Below are 13,429 nucleotides of genomic sequence, written 5' to 3'. Positions count from 1 at the left end.
TTTCACTTTTAGTGTCAATTACTTACTGAATGGGGACATTTGGTTATATTTGTTATTGTGCTGATAGAGAAGAGAATGTTGCGTCGGGTAAGAGCTAAATGAATACATGCATATCTTCTATAATGGTAAACATGAATAATAACTGTCATAGTGTATTTTTAAATGTTGGAAAGGTACCATTGCTTAGTTGGACTAGAATTGCTGTGACAAAGACCCGGGACTATGACTTTAAAACGTGTTAAATCTCCTGGTTCGTATCCTGCCTAGATTAAATTGCCTGGCAAACCTTGGCATAAAGTAAATATGTTAAAGTCAGTAACTCATTTTTCCAGCCTGTCGTACCAGCTCGCCTTGAATAATATTTGTCAGCATCAACAACCTCATGTATAAATTATTTTCACGTCCTCTTCGCTGTGGAAAAATCTCTGCTTCTGTCCTATAAACCAGCAGTACCCAAACTGAGAGCCAGACTGGGTGGCTGCTGCCAACTTCGGTGAAAATACATTTCTCATACTGGGGCTGCCGCTACGTGGTGGTAAGTGGTACTGCATGACTAGATGCACTTGTTTGGATTTTGCCTCCCAAAAATTAACTAGGCAAGTCAGTTAAGAACAAATTCTTATTTGCAGAACGACAGATTTTTACCTTGTCAGCTCGGGGATTAGATCTAGCAACCTTTCGGTTACTGGCCCAATGCTCTAACCACTAGCCTACCTGCCGCCCCTAAAAACAATGATACTGATAGAGTTTAGACTCATAATGAACCATATATTTGGATTGCTGTCATACCTTGTCCATAGACTGCTTACAGGGTAAGGAAACAAATATAATTTTGTAATTTGGGTGTATCCCTTTAAATATGAGGTATAATACTCCCCAGAAATTTGGATCAAACGAACCAGGAACAGTTTGGTCCAAATGCACTGCATGCAAGACTGGTCTTCGCACCAATGTTCATGTTTATATACAGTACCAGTCAAACATTTTGTACACACCAACTCATTCAAGGGTTTTTCTTTATTTTTACTATTTTCTACATTGTAGAATAATAGTGAACACAAACTATGAAATAACACATACAGTTTAAGTCGTAAGTTTACATACACCTTAGCCAAAAACATTTAAACTCAGTTTTTCACAATTCCTGACATTTAATCCTAGTAAAAATTCCCTGTCTTAGGTTAATTAGGATCCCCACTTTATTTTAAGAATGTGAAATGTCAGAATAATAGTAGAGAGATTTATTTATTTCAGCTTTTATTTCTTTCATCACATTCCCAGTGGAACGCACCCCCACAACATGATGCTGCCACCCCCGTGCTTTACGGTTGGGATGGTGTTCTTCGGCTTCGCAAGCATCCCCCTTTTTCCTCCAAACATAACGATGGTCATTATGGCCAAACAGTTCTATTTTTGTTTCATCAGACCAGAGGACATTTACATTTAAGTCATTTAGCAGACGCTCTTATCCAGAGCGACTTACAAGTTGGTGCATTCACCTTATGATATCCAGTGGAACAACCACTTTACAATAGTGCATCTAACTCTTTTAAGGGGGGGGGGGGGGGGGGGTTAGAAGGATTACTTTATCCTATCCTAGGTATTCCTTACCTAGGATATACCTATCCTAGGTATTCCAAAAAGGTATTCCAAAAAGTACAATCTTTGTCCCATGTGCAGTTGCAAACCAGTCTGGCTTTTTTATGGTGGTTTTGGAGCCGTGGCTTCTTCCTTGCTTCCTTGCCTTTCAGGTTATGTCGATATAGGACTCAATTTGCTGTGGATATAGATACTTTTGTACCTGTTTCCTCCAGCATCTTCACAAGGTCCTTTGCTGTTGTTCTGGGATTGATTTGCACTTTTCGTACCAAAGAACACGTCTCCTTCCTGAGCGGTATGACAGCTGCATGGTCTCATGGTGTTTATACTTGCTTACTACTGTTTGTACAGATGAATGTGGTACCTTCAGGCGTTTGGAAATTGCTCCCAAGGATGAACCAGACTTGTGGAAGTCTACAATTTGTTTCTGAGGTCTTGGCTGATTTTTTTTATTTTCCCATGATGTCAAGCAAAGAGGCACTGAGTTTCAAGGTAGGCCTTGAAATACATCCACAGGAACACCATCAATTGACTCAAATCATGTCAATTAGCCTATCAGAAGCTTCTAAAGCCATGACATAATTTTCTGCAATTTTCCAAGCTGTTTAAAGGCACAGTCAACTTAGCGTATGTAAACTTCTGACCCACTGGAATTGTGATAAAGTCAAATAATCTGTCTGTAAACAAATGTTGGAAAAATTACTTGTGTCATGCACAAAGTAAATGCCCTAACCGACTTGCCAAAACTATAATTTGTTGACAAGAAATTTGTGGAGTGGTTGAAAAACGAGTTTTAATGACTCCAACCTAAGTCTGACTTCAACGGTATATATATATAAAAAAGTGTAGGTCAAATAGCCCTTGCAGAGCTTGGAGGTGTGTTTTGTAGCATCGTCCTGTTGAAAAACAACTGATAGTCCCAGTAAGTGCAAACCAGATGGTTTCGCTGCAGAATGCTGTGGTAGCCATGCTGGTTAAGTGTGCCTTGAATTCTAAATACATCACTGTCAGTGTCACCAGCAATGCACCATCACACCTCCTCCATGCTTCACGGTGGGAACCACACATGCGAAGATCATCCATTCACCTACTCTGCGTCTCACAAAGACACGGCGGTTGGATCCAAAAATCTCCCATTTGGACTCATCAAACCAAAGGACCGATTTCCACCATTCTAATGTTCATTGCTCGTGTTCCTTGGCCCAAGCAAGTCTCTTCTTATTATTGGTGTCCTTTAGTAGTGATTTCTCTGCAGCAATTTGACCATGAAGGCCTGATTCACGCAGTCTCCTCTGAACAGTTGATGTTGTGATGTGTCTGTTACTTGAACTCTGTGAAGCATTTATTTGGGCTGCAATTTCTGAGGCTGGTAACTCTAATGAACGTATCCTCTGCAGCAGAGGTAACTCTGGGTCTTCCTTTCCTGTGGCGTTCCCCATGAGAGCCAGTTTCATCATAGCACTTGATGGTTTTTGCGACTGCATTTGAAGAAACTTTCAAAGTTATTGAAATGTTCCGTATTGACTGACCTTCATGTCTTAAAGTAATGATGGACTGTCATTTAATTTTGCCTATTTGAGCTGTTCTTGCCATAATATGGACTTGGTCTTTTACCAAATAGGGCCATTTCTGTATACCACCCCTACCTTGTCACAACACAACTGATTGTCTCAAACCCATTATGAAGGAAAGAAATTCCACAAATGAGGTTTTAACAAGGCACACCTGTTAATTGAAATGCATTCCAGGTGACTAACTCATGAAGCTGGTTAAGAGAATGACAAGAGTGTGCAAAGCTGTCATCAAGGCAAAGAGTGGCTACTTTGAAGAATCTCAAATATAAATTATATTTTGATTTGTTTAACACTTTTTTGGTGACTACATGATTCCATGTGTTATTTCATAGTTTTGATGTCTTCACTATTATTCTACAATGTAGAAAATAGTCAAAAATAAAGAAAAACCATTGAATGACTAGGTGTGTCCAAACTTTTGAATGTTACTGTACATTGGATGCAAGAGTTTCACTCATAATCAACAAGGGTGCTTTCTGTCACTCTACACCTGAAATTGTATGGGGAGTATTTGAGAAATGTATTCTGATAGCTGTAACAGAAATCTCCAAAATAATTATGATGTATGTGAATTAATAAATCTATTTGTAGACACTAGAGTGCCCTGGAAATTAAACATTATACCCTCATGTCATCAGCTGGAGTTGAAAGTATGCCAAACTTCTGTCAGAGCTCCCCCAAACAGTTGTGTATGTTTGATATATGATTCCCCCTCCTTTACCTCTATTTACCCTTTTCTCTACCTTATGTCATATTCCCCTCTAATAAAGAACAGGGGAAAACTTGCAAAAATGCAAACATTTAGTAAAACTGTCCTATTGTGCCCTGTTTTGGTGACATATTGGCCAGTAGTTCTGTCTTTTTATTTAACCTTTATTTAACTAGGCAAGTCAGATCAGAACAGATTCTTATTTACAATGACGGCCTAGGAACAGTGGGTTAACTTAACTCCCTTGTTTAGGGGCAGAACGACAGATTTTTACCTTGTCAGCTCAGGAATTCTATCAAGCAACCTTTCGGTTACTGGCCCAACGCTCTAACCACTAGGCTACCTGAGGAGGATTACCTGCGATTGACTGACTGGGACCAGGATGAGAGGTTCCGTTTTTTTACTATTTCCATTAGATTATGGCTGGCTGGAGCCTGAAAGCATAATGATCATTATAGGATGAGAGTGGCTTGATACAAAGATGTCATTGGTTTGATCAGTAAACTCAGTTACGAGCTATCAGTTATAGTGTGACGCCCCCCCCCCCCCCCCCCATTACCACAAATTGGCCAATGGGAGTTGGGAGGCAGAGTTGTCCTCTTGGCCGCCATTAAAGAATTCAACCCTTGAATTCAAATGGCAACCTGCAGGACCCGAGAATCATTAAACGCAAATGCTTACCCTTACTGGACATTTACATCATGATGTCAGTATTTTAGTGAAAGTTTTGATAGTTTTATCGGATTCCGGCGACTATGGGGAATATAAGGGTGGTGTTAGCTAACTGTTTTATTTAGCCTGAATTGGCTATGTTAGCTAGATAGCTTAACTCGGGGAGGGGAGCGTTTCTTAACTCTGAACTTGTTTTAGATTACATCATTTCATGGTGAGGCTGTGGTATGGTTCGTGTATATATTTTAGTTAACGTATTGTAAAGTAAGAAAACGGACTCGAAGTGGGGGTTGATGAATTTGTTAGCGTAGAACGCTAACTAGCTAGCTGGCTATCAAGACAGCGAGACTGTTTAGCAAGCAAGAAGCTAGCATAGTGGCTAGGCATCAACCGGTTGTATAAATAACTAGCAAGTTAGCATCTTAGTTTTCTAGTTTAGTTGACTAAATACTCAATATCCAGATCAAATAACTTAGCTGAATATTGCTCTTCTCGGTAACTGAGACGATGGATTGTTCAACCACGCTGTGAGGATGAGTTCATGTTTTGTACCAAACGGGGCCAGTTTGGAGGACTGCCACTCCAACCTATTTTGCCTGGTAAGTGATTAAACTATGCTGGCATGCTAACGTTAGCTAGCTCAAACTGAGGCCATAAAGCCATTTTGGCTAGGCAGCCAGCAAGCTAAACCGCTTGACTACAGCTGACTGGAGGCGTCAAGGCCTGTTCTAGATTACTGTCTAATGCAATTTTGCAAGTGAGTTAACTGTAGTTAGCTAACATTAATACTTTGTTGATACGATGTTAGTTTATAGCAATTGAAGTACACCAGATTCAACTACAAACATTCTTACTTAGCTAGCTATCATTTCGCTAGCTAGCTAATGTTGGCTAACTGGCTTGCAAGGTTCAGGTTATTTTGTGAGGTTGTCTGTCATTGTGAGATGTTAATGATTCTTCTTCGCCTCATTACCATTAGCTATATATTTGATTTATATTTCTTCTATCCAACTAACTATTTCTTAGCAACTAGTCATAGTGTACATTCGTGTTTGTTTACAACTTGATGCTTGTTAGTTAGTTATGGCTAACTTTTTAGGCCAACAATATGAGTCAGCCTTAGACTAGGTCTACAGTATTGTTTTCTTCAGTGAGCATTCCTATCACCAGTGCTGTCAACTACAACTCATGAAGCTAGTCAGTTGCACACTTCCTCATTGTAGTGTTATGTGGTACTCCCTTATGGATAGAACTTTCAACAGGGTACTAAGACAAGTTACCTTATATCAACTATAGGCCAATAGTTTTAGTGATTCTGAAACTGTATATTTTATTAACTAGGATATAAGAAATGTCTTGTCATATTTTGAATTAATTCTTTAATCTTCTTCTTGAAAATGTTGCATAGCATTCGAAGGTATTCTATATTGAATATTCTAGGTAATAACCATTGGCACTAAATACTTTGATAGAAATGGGTTTCCTATCCTTTGAACCCTAAAGCCTAATGATTTGAAGGTTAGGTTGCACACAAAGGAACAACTGCATCTTTTACATTTTGTATTTGTATGTACTTCACACTGGTTAGATAAAGCAGCTGTTAAAGTTGTCCCAGGAGTTAGGCTACTACTGCACTGCTTTACATTCAGCCGGCTTGCATCCTGTCTCTGGGCCAATCCCAAATGGACCCTACGCACTTTCAGAGATCTGCAAGGAAGTGGGTGGTATAAGCAATATGGTGAAACTTCCATTGAGCCTATCAGAAGGCAAGGTGGAGCTATTACCATATTAATTGCACCTGTCAAATCCTCTCAGGTCTCCACAAGTGCATAGGGTCTAGTGTCCATTTGTGATTGGACCTCTGTCTCAGCTCTCTCTTTTCTCACCCCATCCCCCAGGCTGACCTGACTGGGATAAAATGGCGACGTTTTGTGTGGCAGGGGCCCACCTCCTCGCCCATCCTCTTTCCCGTGACAGAGGAAGACCCCATCCTGTGCAGCTTCAGCCGGTGCCTGGCGGCCGACGTGCTAAGCGTGTGGCGGAGGCACCACACCCCGGGCCGCCGTGAGCTCTGGCTCTTCTGGTGGGGGGACGACCCCAGCTTCGCCGAACTCATCCACCACGATCTGTCAAGTAAGGGCAAGCCTCTGCTACGTGAAGGGATGTTTCTGGCTCACATGGCATTGGAGTTAGGATCAACTCTGTTGACTTTTGGGAGAGAGGCTGCCAGAGTCATGCAAGGCACTGCTCAGATGAGTAGTCCAGTAGTCCACAGCCTGATGCACTTCAATGACTACCTACATCTTTTGGTTGTGAAAGATGCAAGTAGTTTACATGTCGGGCCTACAGTTATAAGGTCAACTTGTTGACCTTATAACTGCTTTTTCATCTGCTTTTTCATTGGAGTCGCAGCTCCTGTTACAGTAGTTAGCTGCCTACAGGGTGAAGCTAAGTGGCTACCTGGTGGCTAGATCTTATAGTCCTTGCCACTGATAAAACAAAGTGAACATTTTTGTTTAGTATCTATCCTACACTAGTCAGGTGAAATTCCCTTTTGTATCCCCACCACCCGTCAAACTGTTGCAACAGTTCATCGTGAAAGCTTAAAGGGAAACTCCACTCAAATTATCTTTTGGATATGATCCATCATGATTATGTGGGTGGTGACACTGCTTCTTGAATGTCCATGAAAGCTACACAGTTTGACTGCTGTTTTTGAGTGGATTTTCTCTTTAACATATTATTTACATAGTTGCATAATGTGTTGAGTTTCATCGTAAACATTGGCAGATGGTCAAAAATTCCTATCCAATCTTGTTTGAACCCATATCAAACTGCAACACCACCAATCCTTTAGTTCTTGTTTACAGTTTAAAGTTGTGATGTTGATGGAGCATTCAGCAGCTATCTGACTGTCTTTGCTCTCTCCCTGGCTCAGGTGAAGAGGAAGGCGAGTGGGAGAGCGGGTTGTCCTACGAGTGCCGCACACTCCTGTTCAAAGCTGTCCACAACCTGCTGGAGCGTTGCCTCATGAACCGCAGCTTTGTCCGTATTGGCAAGTGGTTTGTCAAGCCCTACGAGAAGGATGAGAAGCCCATCAGTAAGAGGTAAGAGTCCCCATATTAACCCTCTTCTGTAACCAGTGCATTGATATCTTCATCAGTTTTGCGGAGTGCTCTGGTGACTTTCTAGTACATTTCTACAGCAGGTCAACCAGGCATCCTGATCCAGTGTAATTCCTTATTGGTTTTAGTAATGTGTTGCACTGGATTAAAAACATCTGCCAAGAATAGTAAATTGGTTGGCCACAAATGTAGGCCTATAGTAAATTGAGTGAATGCCAATGGAAGTTGTTAATGACGTGCATTAATGTCTAGTGAAATTCAGCCGTTTCTGACATGCTGTTTATAACCCAATGTTTATATCCCAGGACAAATTAGCTTGCAACAAGATAGCTAGCTGAATTGCAATGAATGTTTCATGTGTTTCGACCTGTCCCCAAATGAGTATAGTTGGTTCAGAGTTCATTTTGATATTTCAACCTGCGTGTCCTGATCGCATCTGGTGTGGATGGACAAAATCAATATTTGTGCGATGGCGGACCCACGCGCGTGCCTGATCTTGTCAGCATGTGAATGTGATAGTTTTCCTTTTACTTGATGTTCGGGCATATGCTTTGTAACACACAGGCCATAGAAATGCACACATTTTGTCATTGACTCCCTATCTGAAGCTTTTGTCCCTTTCGATTTATTCTTGAAATAATCCCTGAGGGTTGATGGATTCATTGAAATCCTCCTTGGACACTTGGCTCTTCAAAGGCAGCATATGTTTAGTAGCCATTCACACTTCAGTATCCTTTTCTGTTAATAGCCCTGCTGGATTACTTCTTGGATATCTGGAGAGTTTCCTGTTGTCCGTAGATAGTATTTTAGTGGGGGCAGGTGAATGTATGCTTGTTCACGTGAGTCAGCCATGCACAGATTCTGATCTCTAAATTACCTCAGATTCCAGACAACTACTACACTGCCATTAGATATTTTGGAAACATTAGGGAATCTATCTCAGGCTGAACAAGCAGCAGATAATTATTTTCTGCTGCTGAGAGTAGACATGCATACTGTATTCATTTTTGCCCTGTTATGCATTAGCATGCTTTAGTTTTCCTGAAGGCTAGGCTGACCAAACGAGTGTGGTCGCATAAGCCCTTAAAAGCCCTTAGCTTGAAAAACAACAAAAAAGCCCCAATAGTACTGTTTGTAAATTTGAGACGCCGTAGCCAGTATACACTTTCTCAAAATAGTCCGAATTATTCAAATAAATCTATTTTTCGCCCCAATTTCGTGGTATCCAGTTGTTAGTAGTTACTGTCTTGTCTCATCGCTACAACTCCCATACGGGCTTGGGAGAGACGAAGGTCGAGAGCCATGCGTCCTCCGAAACACAACCCAACCAAGCCGCACTGCTTCTTAACACAGCGCGCATCCAACCCGGAAGCCAGCCGCACCAATGTGACGGAGGAAACACAGTACACCTAGCGACCTGGTCAGCACGCACTGCGCCCGGCCCGCCACAGGAGTCGCTAGTGCGCGATGAGACAAGGATATCCCTACCGGAGCCAGACAGAGCCTGGGCTCAAACCCAGAGTCTCTGGTGGCACAGCTAGCACTGCGATGCAGTGCCTTAGACCACTGCGCCATCCGGAAGGCCATTTTGGGGTTTTGCAGAGAAGATCTTAGTTGAGCAATTTCACATCTAAGATGTTTGGTGCAGTATTTCTCATTTAAAAAAATGTGTGCGAAAACAAACAAACAAACAAATACTTAATTGAAGAATCCCTACTGTTGACCAAACCTAGATGAAGGGGTGTAGACATTGGCTTGCGCTCTACATTTGTTTTGCACTAACAGCTTAAAATGTTTTATTATATTTTAAAAATAATACCTTGACAAGTCCAATACTAACAAAGCCGTCACAAAATGTAGTCATAATATATGCAAGAACTCTTCGGCTGGGAAGCATGCAGGCGCATTTAAGTGGAATGACATCACAGTTTTGGCTTCCCCCTGCACTCAAATGGGGCCTGGGGGAATCCTGGAGAGCCCTAATGGGCTAATTTGAGCCCTGCCTGTTTCGCCTGCCCTGGAAATTCAAGCAGTGCATGATCACTGGGGTGTTAAGCTGTCATGGTGTGTTTACGGGTGTGAAGTGTGTGAGAATTGGCCACAATGTTCAGGATGAAGACATCTACAAGTGGGTGTTGAAGAAGGGCAGTGCCTCCTTGGACTTGGTGAAAATGAGAGTTGGTGTGTGAGTGAGATTCAGCGGTGTCACTGTCACCTTTACTCTGTCTGGTCTTTGGAAAATGCTGAGTCTGCATTGTGGTTTTACACTAACCTTGTCAACAGGAACTATTTTGGTGTGTGTAGCCCGCTTGGCTGTGCAGCACTAGTGAGGAAATAAAGCCTTGTTTCAACATTTCAATTCTATAATAGTCTGTTATTTTTAACTAGGTGATCACATTTTGGCCTATTTAAGGAAAGTAGGTGTCTTGGAGGATCACTTTTAACTGAAACTAAAATAATCTGTCTGTTGTCCATGCTGGTTGAAGGCCATGCCTCAGGCCTCAATGACCATTTTCCTCACAGTAAGCAGCCATTGTGACCTGGAAGTAGGTTTTAATGGCATATAAGTCCGTTTGTGAGTAGAGCAGAGTGAGGAGCGGAGCGTGCCTAGGAGTGCTCTCTTCACCAGCTCAGGGCATGCCCGCCCCAGCATGCATTTGTAGTCTACTTGTGTGCTGCTATAGCCCCTTGCTTTAGCTACTGTCGTGGAGTTTGCTAAATATTTTCATAAAGAAACTAATAAAGCACACAAGTGCTAAATCAGGGTGACTTACAAAGATTAGTACCAAGGGAGGGAGTGCGGTGATTGTAGTGTCCACAACTAAAGAATCATTGTGGAATCTGAAGACACATATCCCAAAAGCAAGATGGTGTACTTATTCTGTGCACATGCTAAAATAAAGGAATGTGGTGGGTAGATACACTTAGTTATGACTAAGTGTATCATTGTAGAAAAGTATTTATAAACTAAAAATCAGATCTCTTAAAAGTTTCCTTAATTTCTGTTGTATTATTTATACCATAGGCCATAATTGATTTTGGCCCAATAGGCCTGGCATATTCCCACATTCAAGGAGCTTTCTGTTTTGATTGCGTTATTTTGCCCTAAAAACCTTTTTGGGCATACCATAAAAAAACTCTGCATCTCTGCACAGCCCAAGTCCGTACGAGAGTTGCAGCGATGGACAAGACTGTAAATACCAATTGGATATCATGAAAAAGGGGTTGTGTAATTTTGTATCTCATTCTAATTAAGTCACAGCCTATAATTAATAGACTAATGATTTAATACAACAAAATGTTTAAATGCCAAGGGCTTATTTCCCTACCAGGCTATTGTGTTTCACTCGCAATGCTTCACAATGTATTTCTTTGTAGGCTATAGCCTTGGAATAATGTACCCTACCAAAATATTTTATTTAAATTCCTTCATCTGGCTACTGACCTGTTTAGTGTTTATATGCTGTTTTTAATATGTCATGTAGCCTATTTGAAATGATGTTCGCTGCTTATATTTACTGTTTCATGTTTATTCAGGTACTTTTCATTCGAATCCATATGGTTTGGTTTCAATACTTAAAAACCAATTGATAGGTCCAGGTAGTCACAAAAATAGATAGGTGTTGGTTAAATTGTGATTTTAAAGAACAGAGCGCATTTGGGGCAGCTTTTTTAAATATATTTTTTTGTGTAGGTGTGTTTTAGCGTTGCGCCCTCATCGGGATTTCCAGCTGCTTTCTCTGTGGTGAAGACATGGGCCTGTCGCTCTAGGAACAGACCAATAGCCTGTCATGCAGTCTTCAGTTGTATTTCTGGGATGTTGAGACTATTATCCTTCCAGCAAAGTACTGGAGCTGCTATCTATGTAACACAGACTGTAAAAGTTTTGATTGTAAAGATTAGTTTGACATTGATAACCCTGTCTTGTGCCTTCTCGTGCCAACATTCCCACCTTTGATTCAACTTTATAGAAAATCAAGGTTTTTGTTATGATTTAACTGGAAAGCGGGGATGTTTCGGCCATTGTAATCCTTGGGCGGGCCGCCTAAGCATTCAAACAGTAATTTAAAAAGATATTTCACTTTTGGGATGGAAAAATGCTTTCGGTGTGAACTTAAAACCACATATAAAGTATGTTGAAAAGATAATAGACCTATTTTTTTTGTAATGTCTTTGAAAACTAACAATCACCAACATAAAATCTAGACAGGGAGAATTGAAAATTCCCAAAATAATTATTTTAGCAGTCTTGATTTTATGTTTGAGCATAAGAACACAGCATGGCAAAATGCATACAATTGCAGGAAATTAACTTTAAAACTATAACATTCTCTCTACTCCATGGCAGAATATGTAGAAAATATATATTTTTTAGCAAATTTCATGATCTCCACTCCATGGTGAAAATTGTAGGATTGCAGGAGATTGGCTTAAATGCCTACAGAGCCAAGATGGTGGTGTAGAGAGATTCAGCAGTGCCGACCGCACCCATTGCCACGCCACACCCACCACCTACGCTCCTTTTTGATCCAGAAGAAAACCCTGGAAGTAGTTTCTTAAAATTTTTAATCCGTACATTTACTGTTGTTAACTGTTCAGTGCACGTATAACATGAGTGAGCCTCAGGCAGAAAGAAAGATGGCACCGATTGTAATAAACCAGTGTATCCTGACTTGCTCCGTCTGTCAAGAAATCATGCAAGAAGATCTTTACTCTGCATACAGCAGCAAATCTTTGTTTACCTTTCAGTTACATTTCCAGCCCAAACCCTGCTTACAGCATCATATGACTGTAGATTGTTTTGGTATAGTTTTTTTCTTTCATGTCTGAAGTATCCTGTCAGGTCAAGGACAACAGACCTCCCTGTTCAACCCTTTTAATTGTTCTCTTTTGCATTTAGGAAACCTGTCATTTTGTCCTGTTACCAGTGAATCCAAATGAGAATAAATCATAATTTTGCTTTCTGTATCTGAAAAGACATTGAATCTTATGTTTCACTCGGATTGCTTCTCTGAGGAATGTCTTACCTATATTTCCAGATGGATCTGAGACTGAATGTGTTTTTCCATCCCTTCTGCAGTGAACACCTGTCGTGTGCATTCACCTTCTTCCTGCACGGGGACAGTAATGTGTGCACCAGCGTAGAGATTGCCCAGCACCAGTCTGTCCAGCGGCTGAGTGAAGAGCACCTGAGCCTGGCACAGCAGAATGCTAGCCCCCTGCAAGGTGGGTCTAACCAGCCATGGCCTATTGAGACAACAGTTCCACTACCTGTCATTGGTTAGATACTGTAATTTCCATAGATATTAATTATATTTTTTTGTCAAAGGCAATGCCGCTGCAGTAGTATTTATAATTCAAGCATAGTCTTGCCTGCTGTCATAATTAATTTATCTCTAGTCACGACTCTATTCTGACCTCACACTTCATATCCCCTCTCTCCTTTCCAGTCATCTTGAGTCCATATGGTCTGAACGGGACGGTCACGGGCCAGTCCTTCAAGATGTCTGACCACCCCACCCAGAAACTCATTGAGGAGTGGAGGCAGTTCTATCCCATTAGCCCCAGCGACAAGGACCGCCCCGAGGACAAGATGGAGGATGCAGACTGGGAGGACGACTCACTAGCAGCCGTGGAGGTCCTTGTTGGTAAGATGGGGATGTTGCTACAGTTGTGTGTTGTCCAGCGTGTGGATGTGTTATTTTCATGGTTAGTATGTGGTATTGCAATTGTGTCTGTTTTCTGAAGGA

At 41.3% G+C, this 13,429-nt stretch overlaps 1 protein-coding gene across 1 annotated transcript in view; it reads left to right on the top strand.

The window, feature by feature from the left end:
• Nucleotides 1-4,467: 4,467 nt before the first annotated feature.
• LOC139548107 (mediator of RNA polymerase II transcription subunit 13-like) overlaps nt 4,468-13,429 on the top strand; it is a 30,924-nt gene continuing 21,962 nt past the window's right edge. Inside the window, exons 1-5 of the mRNA XM_071357480.1 lie at nt 4,468-5,153; nt 6,453-6,687; nt 7,493-7,661; nt 12,760-12,905; nt 13,130-13,327. Of these exons, the coding sequence (XP_071213581.1) occupies nt 5,088-5,153; nt 6,453-6,687; nt 7,493-7,661; nt 12,760-12,905; nt 13,130-13,327 (814 nt within the window). The 5' untranslated portion in view covers nt 4,468-5,087. The remainder of the gene's footprint in view (nt 5,154-6,452; nt 6,688-7,492; nt 7,662-12,759; nt 12,906-13,129; nt 13,328-13,429) is intronic.

Source organism: Salvelinus alpinus, chromosome 21, assembly GCF_045679555.1.
Source record: "Salvelinus alpinus chromosome 21, SLU_Salpinus.1, whole genome shotgun sequence".
NCBI classification, from domain to species: domain Eukaryota; kingdom Metazoa; phylum Chordata; class Actinopteri; order Salmoniformes; family Salmonidae; genus Salvelinus; species Salvelinus alpinus.
This window is presented reverse-complemented; position numbering and strand designations above follow the sequence as displayed.